The 15,441-nt window shown below is 41.7% G+C and overlaps 1 protein-coding gene across 3 annotated transcripts in view; it reads right to left on the bottom strand.

Annotated features, from left to right (window-relative positions):
- MTR (5-methyltetrahydrofolate-homocysteine methyltransferase) overlaps positions 1-15,441 on the bottom strand; it is a 74,276-nt gene that overhangs the window by 40,124 nt on the left and 18,711 nt on the right. For 2 of the 3 annotated variants that reach the window (XM_077813459.1, XM_077813460.1), the window contains exons 9-14: positions 10,592-10,692; positions 9,374-9,435; positions 7,905-7,972; positions 6,362-6,441; positions 4,315-4,427; positions 276-416 (exon numbers count right to left, since the gene is read on the bottom strand). In XM_077813459.1, coding sequence (XP_077669585.1) covers positions 276-416; positions 4,315-4,427; positions 6,362-6,441; positions 7,905-7,972; positions 9,374-9,435; positions 10,592-10,692 — 565 coding nt within the window. Of the gene's footprint in view, positions 1-275; positions 417-4,314; positions 4,428-6,361; positions 6,442-7,904; positions 7,973-9,373; positions 9,436-10,591; positions 10,693-15,441 lie in introns of those variants that run through there. The other variant, XM_077813461.1, reaches the window with a different exon arrangement.

Below are 15,441 nucleotides of genomic sequence, written 5' to 3'. Positions count from 1 at the left end.
CAATGCAGCTCAGGAGTGTGCTTAAAATCTGTGCTTCTGTGGGAGGCCATTCTGCTGCACGCCACTTAGCACATGTGACACTATTCTAAAGGGAAGGAAAGAACCCAAAATTCTGTTGCCTGTGGCTTTCCCATCACAAAACTAGTGCAGGATAACTGAATGCACACACTTCCTATTTACTAAACATGACAGTCTGTATCAACATTTTACCAAAATATGATTCACATATCAACAGAAATCTGATTGAATGGGCTGTGGGATGAATCAAGTACAACCTTAGCAATGTCAGGTTCTGAAGCAATGAAGTTACAAAATCTGGCCATAGCACTTGGTCCATCCAGCATTCCATCATCCATATTGATATCCAAAATCTGGGCTCCCATCTCAACTTGGGCCTTGGCTACACTCAGAGCTTCCTATGGAGAGATTTAAAATGAATAAGCGGAACAAATGAGTTAGTCATGATGGAGACATTATTTCACTTTCCCAAACAAAGCTCTCTGAATTCACCCTATGTTGTAGATTATCAAAATGAGAGCTTCTCCTTCTCTGATTAGTTTTATAAAGGTTCCTTTGTCGACATAAGATAAGTAGGTGTCCTCCCACATATCCTTGGAGCTTCAATCAGTGTGTTGTAAAAGGTCATGAGGCTCTAACTCTTGGATCTTTGAGAAGCCCAGCTGTCCGAAGTCTCAGAGGTTAATTGCTCTCACGAGTGAGGGATGTAGCTGAGCTAAGCTACACCGGCAGACTTGGTATAAAAAGTCACTTGCTAGGCAAACCTGAGAGCCACAAACAGAGGCATTTCAGAGGCAGTTAAGAGTGGGAGTGAGAAAGGCTTTCCTTCCAACTCTACATGCAATATTAAGGAGGCCAGACATGGAAGAGTGGTGGAGGTGTGGCCACATGCTCTTTTCTGCCTGAAGCCAAAAGAGATTTCCTGTGCATTAAATGCAAGTTGGTGACTGCGCTGGAAGAAAAGATTTGCAGTTTGGAGGGGCAAGCTGAAATGCTCCTGGGAATCGGAAAAGGTGAGCAGTTCCTAGATAGCCAGGTTTGGGAAAGAAGAATGGATCAAAGAAGAATAGAACTGGCCACCAAAGAATTGGAGAGAAAGTCAGTGAGGAGTCCTGGCAGTTCATAACCACCAGAGGCAAGACCTCAGTGGCATTCCACATTGCTGGAGATAGATGAGAATAGGCAGCCTGTGGCCACCAGAGAAAAGAGGACCAGAAGAAATTCCACACAAGCTTAAGTTTCATATGGATACCAGGTCCTCCATTTGGAAACTGTGGAAGATACCTCTCAAGATCCAGCAAGTGGAAGCGTACTCCGTTTAGGAAGGAACAAATCAGTTGCACACACACAAAATGGGAAATGACTGCCTAGGAAGGAGTACTGCAGAAAGGGATCTGGGGGTCATAGTGGACTACAAGCTAAATATGAGTCAACAGTGTAATGCTGTCACAAAAAAAGAGAACATCATTCTGGGATGTATTAGCAGGAGTGTTGTAAGCAAGACACGAGAAGTTAATTCTTCCGTTCTACTCTGCGCTGATTAGGCCTAAACTCAAGTACTGTGTCCAGTTCTGGGCGCCACATTTCAGGAAAGATGGGGACAAATTGGAGAGAGTCCAAAGAGCAACAAAAATGATTAAAGGTCTAGAAAACATGACCTGTGAGAGAAGATTGAAAAAATTGGGTTTGCTTAGTCTGGAAAAGAGAAGACTGACAGGGGACTTAACAGTTTTCAAGTACTTAAAAGGTTATTGCAAGGAGGAGGGTGAAAAATTGTTGTTCTTATCCTCTGAGGATAGGACAAGAAGCAATGGGCTTAAATTGCAACAAGAGAGGTTTAGGTTGGACATTAGGAAAAACTTCCTAACTGCCAGGGTGGTTAAGCACTGGAATAAATTGCCTAGGGAGGTTGTGGAATTGCCATCATTGGAGATTTTTAAGAGCAGGTTAGACAAACACCTGTCAGGAAAAGTTTAGATAATACTTAGTCCTGCCATGAGTGCAGGGGACTGGGCTAGATGACCTCCCAAGGTCCCTTCCAATCCTATGATTCTATGACACAAAAATTTGGGGAGTGGTAAATAATGAAAAATACAGGTCACAGATTCAGTGCAATTTGGATCACTTGGTAAACTGGACGCAAGCAAGCAATATACATTTCAACACAGCTAAATGTAAATGTATACATCTGGGAACAAAGAACGTAGGTCATACTTACAGGATGAGAGACTATCCCGAGAAGCAGGGAAACTGAAAAAGATTTTGGGGAGAGTGGATAATCAGCTGAGCATGAGCTGTCAGTGTGATCAGCTGTGGCCAAAAGAGCTAATGTGATCCGGGGATGCAAAAAACAGGAGAATCTCAAGGAGTAGAGAGGTTGTTTTACCTCTATACTTGGCATGAGTGTGAATGCTGCTAGAATACTGTGTCCTGCTCTGGCGTCCACAGTTCAAGAAGGATGTTAATAAACTGGAGAATGTTCAGAGGAGAGCCACAAGAATTAAAGGAATAGAAAACATGACTTATAGTGACAGACTCAGAGCTCAATCTATTTATCTGAACAAAAAGAAAAGGTTAAGGGGTGACTTGATTACAGTGTAAGTATGTAGATGGGGAACAAATACATAATAATGGGCTCTTCAATCTAGCAGAGAAAGGTCTAACCAATCCAATGGCTAGAAGTTGGAGCTAGACAAATTCAGACCGGAAATAAGGCTTAAATTTTAACTATCAGAACAATTTAGAGTCATGATGGATTCTCCATCACTGACAATTTTTAAACCAAGATTGGATATTTTTCTAAAAGAGAGATTCTCTAGGAATTATTTTGGGGAAGTTCTATGACCTGTGTTATACAGGAGGTCAGACTAGATGATCACAATGGTCCCTTCTGGCCTGGGAATCTATGAATATACCTACCCAGAAATCATTAGTACTCCAAAGCTGTTGTCATTTGGTCTGCAAAAATGTGATGATTTAGTCACAATGGCCTACTAGTGCCTTCAATTTTAAACACAGTTAGCAATGGGTTTTACTGAAAACTTTACATGGTCACAATCAATTTTAATTGCAAATGTTCACTGGAAAATAGCCTCCTGGAATGGACTACAGTAAAGACCTCTAAGTCACAAACTAAAATCTTCTTAGCCTCTAAGGGTAGATCTACACAGCAAAGAAAAACCCGCAGCTGGTCTGTGCCAGCTGGCTCGGGCTCACGGGGCTCAGGCTGAGAGGATGTTTCTTTGATGTGTAAACTTCTGGGCTCGGGCTGGAGCCTGGTCACTAGAACACTTCAGGGTGAGAGGGTCCCAGAGCTCAGACTCCAGCCCGAGCCCAGAAACCTACACAGCAATGAAACAGCTCCACAGTCTGAGCCCCACAAGCTCGAGCAGGCCAGCCGTGTAGACATACCGTATGTACTTCATTATTGGAGGCTGTTCTCTTGTTTATTAAGCTGCAAAACAATGTGTGTGTTAGGAGGGGAATATTAGAGTCCTTCTTCCGTTATTTGAATGCTTATGTCTGTTTGCTTTGTTTTTGTCACTTGATTGATCTGGGGGGCAGAAAACCAAAACACCTTTCTATTGCTCGCAGCCCCAACAAACTGTGGTTCAGTTTTCCTCATCTCATGCCAGACTCAGCTGCTACATTTTAGGAGGTCTCACTCCAACCACAGCTCTTATCTCAATGGTATGAAATAGAACAACTTACTTTGGGGGCAAATCTTCAGGTGGTATAAAGTACCATACTGCCATTTGCCTCAATGGAGCTATGACATTTACACCAGCTGAGGATCTGCCACTCTGTCTTTTCATTTTGAGCTGGCACTGTTCTAAGTTGTAGTGACCAACTTTTCTTGGGCACCTTTCCTATAAACCGCCCCATCCCGCCCCTTCTGCTCCCCCTCCCCCTTTCAATCTCTAGCTCCAGACTGCTGAAGATACAGCACAAATCAATAAATATTTATTTTCTTTCTATTTTCTCCCTGGCTATATAGCTAGTATTAAAGGAGAAACAGCTCTTTCAATAACACTAGCTAACAAAGAACTTGGCAAAACCCTAACTGTGGATTCATCAACAGCTATTATGCTCAGCCAGGAACCTAAGTAAGGAAGAGCAATGAGAAAAAACAGGAAAACTAAAGGGGAGATTTTACCTTCCTACAGCTGGCGTGGGAGGAGGGCTATATGTAGACCTAATAAGTAACTAGTAATACAATGCAATGGAAAAATACTGTAACCATATAATTGTTTAGAAAAAGTAGTGTTAGAAGCCTAACTTAAATGGGATGCTCACTTCATAGTTGCCTGCCATGATGAGCTTAGCAAACTTCTTTGATCCTGCCACATTGCAACGTTCACCAATGTTAACGAAGTTGGTGTATGGGCCAATCCTGAAGGGCTCAAGACCTTAAAGAGACATTTTAGAAAACATTTGTAAAAATGCAGAGAAAAAATGGAAACATTGTAGAGAATAAGCAATTTATTGTCAGTCCAAGAGATAAGACCAGGTTTATCTGTGGGAATGTGGATCCCTCAATTTATCAAGCTGAAACTGGAAATACATCATTTCGTCCGCAAAATTGTCATGGCAATGGACAAAATCTTTTTCAACAGCAAAATTTTTAATTGCAGGCTCTAGCAGCTGTATCTCCTTTACAAAGGGTCAGAAAATACTGGTGTAGGTGGGCCATCGCACGAGTATGCTGATAGGAGACAACCTCTAGAAGAAAGAAACTCTACACAGCCACACCCTCAGGTATCTCTAGCATCCTGATCTTGTAGTTCTTCTGTGCACATCCCTCCCCATCAACACCAATGGGGCTTTGCATGTGGAATGGCTGCAAGGTTGGTCCTTAGAACTTTGTAGTTGCACTATACACCATACGTAATAAACCAGCCCTAGCTGTAATTTTCAAACTTAGGTGCCTAACTTTAGGCACCTGAGTAACTGGCTTGAGTTTCAGAGACAGCGATCAAATGCAGCTTACATGGAAACATGTCAATGGAACCAGAAGGTGCTCGACACCTCTGAAAATTAAGCTACTAACCGTATCCAAGCTTGAAAACACTATCCCAATTTATGAGCACCACAAGTTAAAATAATGATAAATGGCATATAATATTAATTCCTCAAGAAGATTAATTAATAATGCTGAAGACAGGGCTTATTTCCAAACATGCAAATGCCTTCATGTGACTTCATACTGTGACATTAAATCCTTCTGCTACCACTTTGGAAATGTGCCCAACAAGGATGATGAGTAACTTACTAACTGACTCCCAAGGGCAATGGCTAATTTGTCTAATTAAAAATTTCCCAATTCATTAAAAAAATATTTAGAAGCTTTTGTCTGCAAATCCTGTATATTGGCCTTACAGCTGGATTTAAGAAATATATCAAACAAGGTTCCCATTACACAGGAAACATAAGGTGGTGTGGCCCTTTAAGAGTCTGCTCTCTGTGACTAATTAGCTACATCCCAAGATATGGGTCTGAACCCAGAGATCAGGCAGTATCCTGCAGGTCTTTGATAAAAGGACAAGCAGCAGCAGCTCAGCTGAGAGTAAGACCTACAGGGACCAGTTAGGCTCCTACTGCAGACCCTAAGCCAAGACCCAATTTGTTTAATGTATGCTGAATTGCTTTGGTTTGGAGAAATCAAACCCAACCCTGAAGAGGCAGGACTGAAATCTTGCTACTGTTGCGAATGTTATATGGTCCCCTGGCTAGAGAGCCGGCCCAGAGGCTTATAGAGGGTTTTGGCTAGCTGGTGTGTATAGAGGCAAACTGGGTTCAAAACCCACATTCTAGATTCAGATTTACCATGGGTTAATTCCGTCCGCACCAGTCAAGCGGTGTTACAAACCTGAACCAGCAGCATGATACAGTAACAGGGCATTTCCCTAGGATCAGGAGACCTGGCTTCTATTCCTGGCTCTGCCACTCACCTCCCACATGACCTGCAGCACATCAGCTCACCTCTCTGTGTCTAAATTTCTCCATTTGCACAAGGGGATAAGCATACTTATCCTTTTGTGCGAAGTGCTTTGAGATCCATTGGTGAAAAATACATAGGCTATTATTAAACAAGACTGAGGCCAGTGTAGGTCGGGTCTAAGAGACATTTCTACTGATTATGAAGTTGATAGTTTCACTAATTATTTAGCTGTATCTCGAGATGGGCCCAAGCTGTAAACTTTGGATCTGCATACACAACTTTCAGAAGCTGGTGTATTTGGCTATGGAGTTGGGATCTCGCCCATCCTTTCTGGTCTCTAGAGAGCAGTAACTCAGTACATGTCACAAGATGAAAGTCTCAAGCTGTTATGCTCTCTCTTACCTGACAGCAGCATATATCCTTCTGAAACGAAGGAGGGGGGAATGCGAGGTTTACATGTTTTTACTGCTTCAGCAATCTCCCTGAATAACAGAAGGAGGCAAGAAAAAGCTTCAGAGTTAAGAATATAATTTAATTAAAATCAAAATCCTCTGTGTAATATTCAAATGAAATGTACTAGAAAGAGACACCCCTCTCCTCTGTAATTCAGCCCTGCCAAAGGGTAACACATTTCATTTTGTGCAGCCAAAAGCAAAAAAAATGTTCTTCAGAAATATGTTATATCCAAATTGTAGTAAGCGTATGGAGCTAAAGACTTCTATCAGATACAAAATGGAAGATCACCACCCCCACATTTACTTATGGGTAAGGCTACGCTTATGTCATGGAGGTCACCAAATCAGTGACTTCCACAGACCTCCATGACATTTTCTGCTTCAGCCCCTGGGGCCAAGGGACTAGAGCTAGCAGCCAGCGGGGCCCCGGCATGGTTACATCGACGGGCAACAGACTCCTCAGGGGGCTCTCCTCAGGATTCTGGCAACAGCCTCGTAGGGGGAGAGGGGGAACCCCACAGCTCCCAGCCACCATGGTGGCAGAAGAAACCATGGAGCTGCACCAACAAAAGTCACAGACAGGTCATGGCTTCCATGAAATTTTATTTATTGCCCATGACCTGTCAGTGACTTTTACTACAAATAACCAGGACAAAAATCTTAGCCTTACTTATGGGTGGACAGAGAGATTCTCCACAATACTGCTCAGCCCCAGAGCAAAAAATCCTGACTTCTCGAACATGGATTATTGTGTAGCAGCAATAAGGGATGGATTTCACTAACTCTCTGAGCTGGGATGCTTCTCCTAATGGCCCTGAGGCAACCCAGGATGAACACAACTAATATGACAGCATGGCCGTCTTCTTTCTCTTGGCCTCACAATCAACTAAGGGTAACGTGCCATGCCTCCTACGCTTACACAGGGCATCAGAGCAATGATGGCTCAGAAGAGTTAGCTTTTCCCTATCCCTGTGCGAGAGGGGGGTCTGCCTCTTGTGAACACTGAAGGAATAAATGCAGGAAGGATGTCTTCCAAATTACTATTTCTAGTGAGGCTGTACTGAAACATTTCTCCCGACCAGATGGGACTGTCATTTTAACCTTCTCAGATCCTTGCCATGGCTTTGTCTCTTTCTTCCTTTTCCCTTTAAAGCAGCTTTGTAGTATTATCCCACAAAAGCTACAGGAGCAGCACAGCAGAGGAAGGAAAAGGAGAACACAGGGTTTTATTCTGCAACAGTTTTAGTCAAGACAGGGGACCAGGTGTATTACACTTGTTTTTACCACCCTCCAGCCCCTGCAACAACAGGCCACTAATGCAGGAGCACAACACTGTCTGGCCCACAGGCTACAGCAGCTCGATCTCAAGTGGGTTCTCTATTCTTTTTGTGAAGAGGTCTTAACCCAAATCATGGAACTCCAGTTTGGAGGAACAGGGACATTTTCCTTTCCTGTGCATTTGAATAGACTAACATGACCTGTGAAGTTACCCGATATGTGCTGGAGTGGTACCACAGCAACCTCCAACTATGTTGACCAAACCATCCAAAGCAAAACTCTGTGTGCAAGGAAAAGACTATTTAGTTTCAAGTTGATAACTGCATCCAACAACAGGCGATTCACAAAAACGAAGGTAAAAAAAAAAATCTATATTCTCTAAATATCAAGCAAGCTAAAGCTCCCTAAAAAAACCGAAATGAAGCAATGTTACTGAATTAAACCCAACTCAAAGTAGTCCATTGAATTTTACCCCTCTGGTTTTCAGTATCATTACTTCCCCGTAACATTTATTATTCCTTCCTCTTTATTCACTCCCAGCTGCTAGTATGCCAACCCTCTTGTCTCTGGCCTAAAAGCTGTGGACCAAATTTGCAAATGTGAGTGTAAATCAACACACAAGGCCAAATGTTCCACATTGCTTCAGATGCTGCCCTCCTGATGACACTTTAAAGCCCACACCCTTCTGCTAATCTCAGGTGGACAGCAAAGGTCAAATACCACTTTGCAGAGTAATGAATGGAAAAACCGGTGTCCTGGACAGCTCTTCCTCTCCCAAAAGTGGTTATAATGGCTATGACTGTGCGAGATAGTGCCAAGTGCATAAAGGCTGCTCAGTTTGCATGCACAGTACTTAACTCCCTATTTTACAAATTGTTTTGAAGCACTTGTATATTACAAGATAATATACAAAACTCAATTCACTTTTATTTTGATTACTTGACAGTTAACAGTCAGTAGCTAGCTTCCTCCTCCATCAGTGGGAAAATCCTCTTGGAAACCAAATTTCCAACTGTTGTAATTTGTGTTGCCTGCCAACTCAGGCCAGGGTTTGTCAACCTGGGGGTCATGATCAATTGTCAGGGGGTTGTAACCACCCTGCCCTTCCTTTATTGCTCTATAAGATCTTTGTTAGATGGGAGGGGTGTGCAAGGATGGAAAAGGCTGGAAACCATCAACATAGGTTAGTGTTACCTAAGTGAGCTTCTTTTCCCACTGCAGGTTTCCTGTACAGAAACTCGGAAAAAAAAAAAAAAACACCCACCCACTGAGATTTATGTTCACAGTTAATCACAAAAGAGGGTAAGCTATTTCCAAAAAGAGAGGGAGTGAGAGAGTGAAAGAGTGCAAATGCTTGCAGATCTCACAAGCTAAGCAACCTTCCTGCTACTTAATGGGCGGGAAAAAAAGCCAGAATGACTTAGGGTTTCAAAATTCATTAAATAGAAGTTTCTCCTGATCTGAGTCAGCAAGTGCCACTATTCAATAAACTGGTTACAAACTGCTGGAGAAAAGTGGTGTTTGTAACATGCAAAAGAGACCCCAGCTAAATACCCAGGTGATACTTGCCTGAGAACCAATTAACAAAGTGCTACAGTAAGACCGCATAAAGTAAATGCAGAGACAACCATGTTACTATTACTGTGACAGGTAAAACCTATTCATGAGAAATATTCCCTACCTTTATATGCTTGGCAGTCACTTCAGGGGTTTCGTCGTAACCTCCAAAGGCATTGGGGAGACCTTGAGAAATATTTTTAGAGTATTACAATGTGCTTAAACCGCACAAAGAGGAGACATTTAAAGCAGCTGCACATGTAGAACTAAAATGCCTTATCGCACTTGTGATCATTCAATGAGTTATTATTAGTTGCTCCTGAAGGTGACTTCACTTGTGATTCCTCATTACAACTAATTTTTTTTTTAAAATGTTAAATTCTAAATGTTTTTCTAACTCACAGTAGTCATGACATTTATTTCCTAAATAGTTGGAAAGTGGAATGCAGTAAGGTAGGAAGAAAGTTTTGGGGGTTGTTTTTAAAGGAATTATTTCCTTTAACCTAACACCTATGCTGCTATAGCTACTGAGTGCTGTTAAAGTGCCATCATTTCCTTTCAACTGAGCAGTTGCTACACTTCTAATAAATAAAAAATGTATTAGTCTTTTCTTAATTACAGAGTTGCGAGTAGTAGTCTGACCTGGCCTTAAACTACTTGCTTTTCAGAGTAATTATTTTCTTTTCCAGGCATCAAATCCTGTCTCTAAGCGGGAAATAAAATTTTGGATAGTAAAAGAATAAAGAAAAGTTTTGGAGCAAACTGCTAGAATATCAGATACTTGAGCTGCTAGAAAATAAAATCAGTTTACATATGTGTTACCAAAGGAGTTTTGGGTAACGGAGGTTTATTTCCCCATCCATCCCTACTTCTCTTTCACAGAAAATGTTTGCTTAAAGCTGCTTGGGGCAATAAAAGAGCCTGATCCTTCAAACTTTATTCACATAAGTAGCCCTTACTAAAACAAGTAGCTTGAATAACTTCATTGGGACTACTCAGAAGAGTAAAGGTTGCAAGATTGAGCCCCAAAAAGATTTAAATTATCCACCATGCACCTGAAACTGCTCCGACTGAAGTGGATAGGTATAGCTGCTCAATTAAACTTCGAGATACACCCTTTAATGAGAATGATCAAATAATTCACACTATACAAGCTTCTAGGCCAATAGCAGCTTTTTTGGGGTGCTGAAATATAACAAAAAAATGGAGTGAAGATGATGAGCTACTACATTGTCTACACTGTGACTGACCTGTAAATTATCTACCTGGTGTATTAATTCTAGTGGTATGGAAAGGCTGGACTAGTTCCCTTTGTGTGTACACACACGCACACAACACACACCTGCATTGGGATAACAGATGATGTAGGCTGTCGTACATTTCCCAATTGTTTCAATGAAGGGCCTCATTTCCACTGCCCCCAATGCACAGTTTAAGCCAACACTGAAAAAATAAAAATTGCATTTATTCCTGGTTTAAAGCAAAAACAAAAACACCACAACAAAGAAACACTGGCAACAATGGTACTACTCTCCCACTAGTAACAGTATGTCTGTTAAAGAAAGGAAGCAGATTTTATCTCTCTCTATGTAAGACAGTGTACAAAGTACCAAATGTGTTTTTGATTGGTGCGTGTATTATATAAAAAATTTCTTTATACAGAAATTAGATACAGTGCTCCTGACAGCTAATTTCTTAGTTATTATCTACTTAAAAAAAACAGTTTTCAGGTGCCTAAGTAGCCCCTGAAACCACAGTTAAGCTTGCCCTCCCCTACCAAAATCTGAAATGGCTCCCCTACTTCCTCCCTGCCTGGTTCACATCTACAGAGTGCGGCTCTCTGCCATGTGCCTGCTGCAGCCGCACGTACTCTGGCCCAGGCTGACCACACTAAGGGTTTGCAAACTGGTTGGGGCTCAGGAGCTGCAGAGAACCAACATTCATCCCCATTCCCTCCTCCAGCTGCTGCTAAGGACAGAACCCAAAGGTTTTGGGTGATACCTCCCTACAGTACCTGTGGCTCAATTAACCCTCTCTAGCATTGAGGTCCCCTGCTCCAGATTGACCACAGTGAGAGTTGTTGTATTATAGCTCTGAGTCTCCAAAACTTCCAAATAGCTGACTTTGCCGTGTGCAAATGGCTAAATTTAAAATATAATCACAGAATCTTAGGACTGGAAGGGAACCTGAAGAAGTCATCTAGTCCAGTCCCCTGCACTCACGGCAGGATAAGTATTATCTAGACCATTCCTGACAGGTGTTTGTCTAACCTGCTCTTAAAAATCTCCACAACCTCCCTAGGCAATTTATTCCAGTGCTTAGCTACCCTGACCATTAGGAAGTTTTTCCTAATGTCCAACCTAAACCTCCCTTGTTGCAATTTAAGCCCATTGCTTCTTGTCCTATCCTCAGAGGTTAAGAACAACAATTTTTCTTCCTCCTCCTTGTAACAATCTTTTATGTTCTTGAAAACTATCGTCATGTCCCCTCTCAGTCTTCTTTTCCAGACTAAACAAACAATTTTTTCAATCTTCCCTCACAGGTCATGTTTTCTAGACCTTTAATCATTTTTATTGCTCTTCTCTGGACTTTCTCCAATTTGTCCACATCTTTCCTGAAATATGGTGCCCAGAACTGGATGCAGCACTCCAGTTGAGGCCTAAATAGCCCAGAGTAGAGCAGAAGAATTACTTCTCATGTCTTTCTTACAAAACTCCTGCTAATACATCCCAGAATCATGTTCACTTTTTTTGCAACAGCGTCACACTGTTGACTCTTATTTAGCTTATGGTCCACTATGACCCTCAGATCCCTTTCCGCTGTACTCCTTCTTAGGCAGTCATTTCCCATTTTGCATGCATGCAACTGATTGTTCCTTCCTAAGTGGAGTACTTTCCATTTGTCCTGATTGAATTTCGTCCTATTTCCGTCAGACAGTACACGCTCAGATTTAAAGTCATTAACCATTCATATTCTTTAAATAGTAATTTTTCCCCAGAAGTTTGCAGTTGTTTATTGTTATTATTAGTTTGTCTATTTACTGGCTTAAGTTTTTTCCTGTTGATTTTCTGTGAATAAATGTTGCACCGGTGAGCTGACATAGATGAAGTTTAAAACCGATCCGTATATATTTTTATTCTTCTTTTAAGGATAACAGATAAAACACACGTTTAAGTGCACATTGTTAAAAAAAAAAATGTGCCCACAAGATGCATAGCGCAGCTCCCCCCACCTCAGTCTAGCCCACCTCAGCTCTCCCACTGGGAAGAGGCTGGAGCTACCCCTGCAGAACTCACAATATATATTACTTTCCTCATGCTATCTAGCAACCTGCTCCAATTACTGTATATACTCGTTCATAAGCAGAGTATTTTTGGTAAAAAGGTGATGCACCAAAGAGCAGGGGTCGGCTTATAAAGGGGTCTACACCAAAATTTGATGATTTTAAACTCTATGAAATCATTGAATTGAATATCTAATATATTGTAATACTGGAGCGTCTGCAGGCATGGAGTCCCTCAGTTCCCTGTGGCCGTGGTTCGCCGTTCCCAGCCAATGGGAGCTGCGGGAAGTTCCCACTGGCTGGTAACAGCAAACCGTGGCCACAGGGAGCTGAAGGGCTCCGTGCCTGTGAACGCTCCAGGTAAACAAAACGTCCCGACCCACCTGCGGCTTACTCTGATGGGCAGGCAGCCAAAGTTTGCCAACCCCTGAAATATAGGGTCGGCTTATGAAAGAGTCACGCAGTTTTTACCTATCCATCTTGGGGGGGGGGGGGGTCAGCTTATAAACAAACGGGCTAATGAATGAGTATATACAGTAAGTACCGCCCACTTTCCTCAGGGAAGTATGTAAAAGCTTCATTATGTTTGCAACGTCCCATGGGAACATCTTAATTTTGCTCTTCTAGAATACTAGCGTACTGAGGCACAAGCCTGCTGCAACACTGGGAATGGTAAAGCAAGGTTTGAAATCAAAGTGCAACTGGAAAGTGACCATATATCCTGGCAACATTTGTGCCTACTGCTTTCTACACTGTAGGTGTAAAAGTACAAGCAGATCCAAAATGCTAGGATTTAATGAGAAAGAGGCACTGCCTTCTGCTACAGGAAAAAATGGAGACGACAAAGATCAAAGAACTGCCTCAACCCATCCAGTTTAGAAACATTTTTCCTTGCTAAAACATTTTTAAAATTTGGAAGAAACTGCGTGCATCAGTTAAGTTGTCTAGTGACAGCATTAAGCTTGTACAACTGAATTTACTCACCAGATATATCCTATGCCTCACTGATTTAGACATAAGAACATAAGAATGGCCATACTGGGTCAGACCAAAGATCCATCCAATCCAGTATCCTGTCTTCCAACAGTAGCCAATGCTCGGTGCCCCAGAGGGAATGAACAGAACAGGCAATCAAGTGATCCATCCTCTGTCGCCATTCCCAGCTTCTGGCAAAGAGAAGCTAGGGACACCATCCCTGCTCATCCTGGCTAATAGCCATTTATGGACCTATCCTCCATGAATTTATTTAGTTCTTTTTTTTTAACCCTTTTAGAGTCTTGGCCTTCGCAACATCCTCTAGCAAAGAGTTCCACAGGTTGACTGTGCGTTGTGTGAAGGAATACTTCCCATGTTCGTTTTAAACATGCTACCTATTAATTTCATTTGGTGACCGCTAGTTTTTTGTGTTATGAGAAGGAGAAAATAACACTTCCATATTCACTTTCTCCACAACAGTCATGATTTTATAGACCTCTATCATATCCCCCCTTAATTGTCTCTTTTCCAAGCTGAAAAGTCCCAGATTTTTTAATCTCTCCTTATACAGAAGCTGTTCCATACCCCTAATCATTTTTGTTGCCCTTTACTGAACCTTTTCCAATATATCTTTTTTGAGATGAGGGGGACCACATCTGCACGCAGTACTCAAAATGTGGGCGTATCATGGATTTATTTATATACATTATATTTTCTGTCTTATCTATCCCTTTCTTAAGGATTCCCAACATTCTGTTTGCTTTTTTTCCACTGCCGCTGCACATCGAGTGGGTGTTTTCAGAACTATCCACAATGACTCCAAGATCTCTCTCGAATGGTAACAGCTAATTTAGATCCCATCTTTTTATATGTATAGTTGGGATGATGTTTTCCAATGTGCATTACTTTGCATTTATCAACATTGAATTTCATCTGCCATTTTGTTGCCCAGTCACCCAGTTTTATGAGATCCCTTTGTAGCTCTTTGCAGTCTGCTTTGGATTTAATTTATCATCTGCAAATTTTGCCACCTCACTGTTTAAGCCTTTTTCCAGATCATTTATGAATATGCTGAATAATATTGGTCCCAGTACAGACCCCCGGGGACACCACTATTTACCTCTCTCCATTATGAAAACTGACCATTTATTCCTATCCTTTGTTTCCCATCTTTTAACCAGTTACCCATCCATGAGAGGACCTTCCCTCTTATCCCATGACAGCTTACTTTGTCTAAGAGCCTTTGATGAGGGACCTTGTCAAAGGCTTTCTGAAAATCTAAGTACAATATATCAACTGGATACCCCTTGTCCACATGCTTGTTGACCCCCTCAAAGAATTCTAGTAGATTGGTGAGGTATGATTTCCCTTTACAAAAACCATGTTGACTCTTCCTCCAACAAATTATGTTCATCTATGAGCTGGACAATTCTGTTCTTTACTATAGTTTCAAACAGTTTGCCTGGTACTGAAGTGAGGCTTACTCACCTGTAATTGCCAGGATCACCTCTGGAGCCTTTTTAAAAAAATTGGCATCACATTAACTATTCTCCAGTCATTTGGTACAGAAGCCGATTTAAATGATAGGTTACAAACCACAGTTAGTAGTTCTGCAATATCACATTTGAGTTCCTTCAGAACTCTTGAATACCATCTGGCCCTGGTGACTTATTACTGTTTATCTATTTGTTCTAAAACCTCCTCTAATGACACCTCAATCTGGGACAGTTCCTCAGATCTGTCACCCAAAAAGAATGGCTCAAGTTTAGAAATCTCCCTCACATCCTCAGCCATGAAGACCGATGCAAAGAATTCATTTAGTTTCTCTGCAATGGCCTTATCGTCCTTGAGTGCTCCTTTAGACAACATTACAGCAGAGATCTTTCACATGCATAAGCTTCTTGAACAATTTCACCAGCATGAGGCACAAAACA

Source organism: Eretmochelys imbricata, chromosome 3, assembly GCF_965152235.1.
Source record: "Eretmochelys imbricata isolate rEreImb1 chromosome 3, rEreImb1.hap1, whole genome shotgun sequence".
Classification (NCBI taxonomy): Eukaryota; Metazoa; Chordata; order Testudines; family Cheloniidae; genus Eretmochelys; species Eretmochelys imbricata.
Note: the sequence above shows the minus strand (reverse complement) of the source record. Positions and strands in the feature narration are given on the sequence as shown.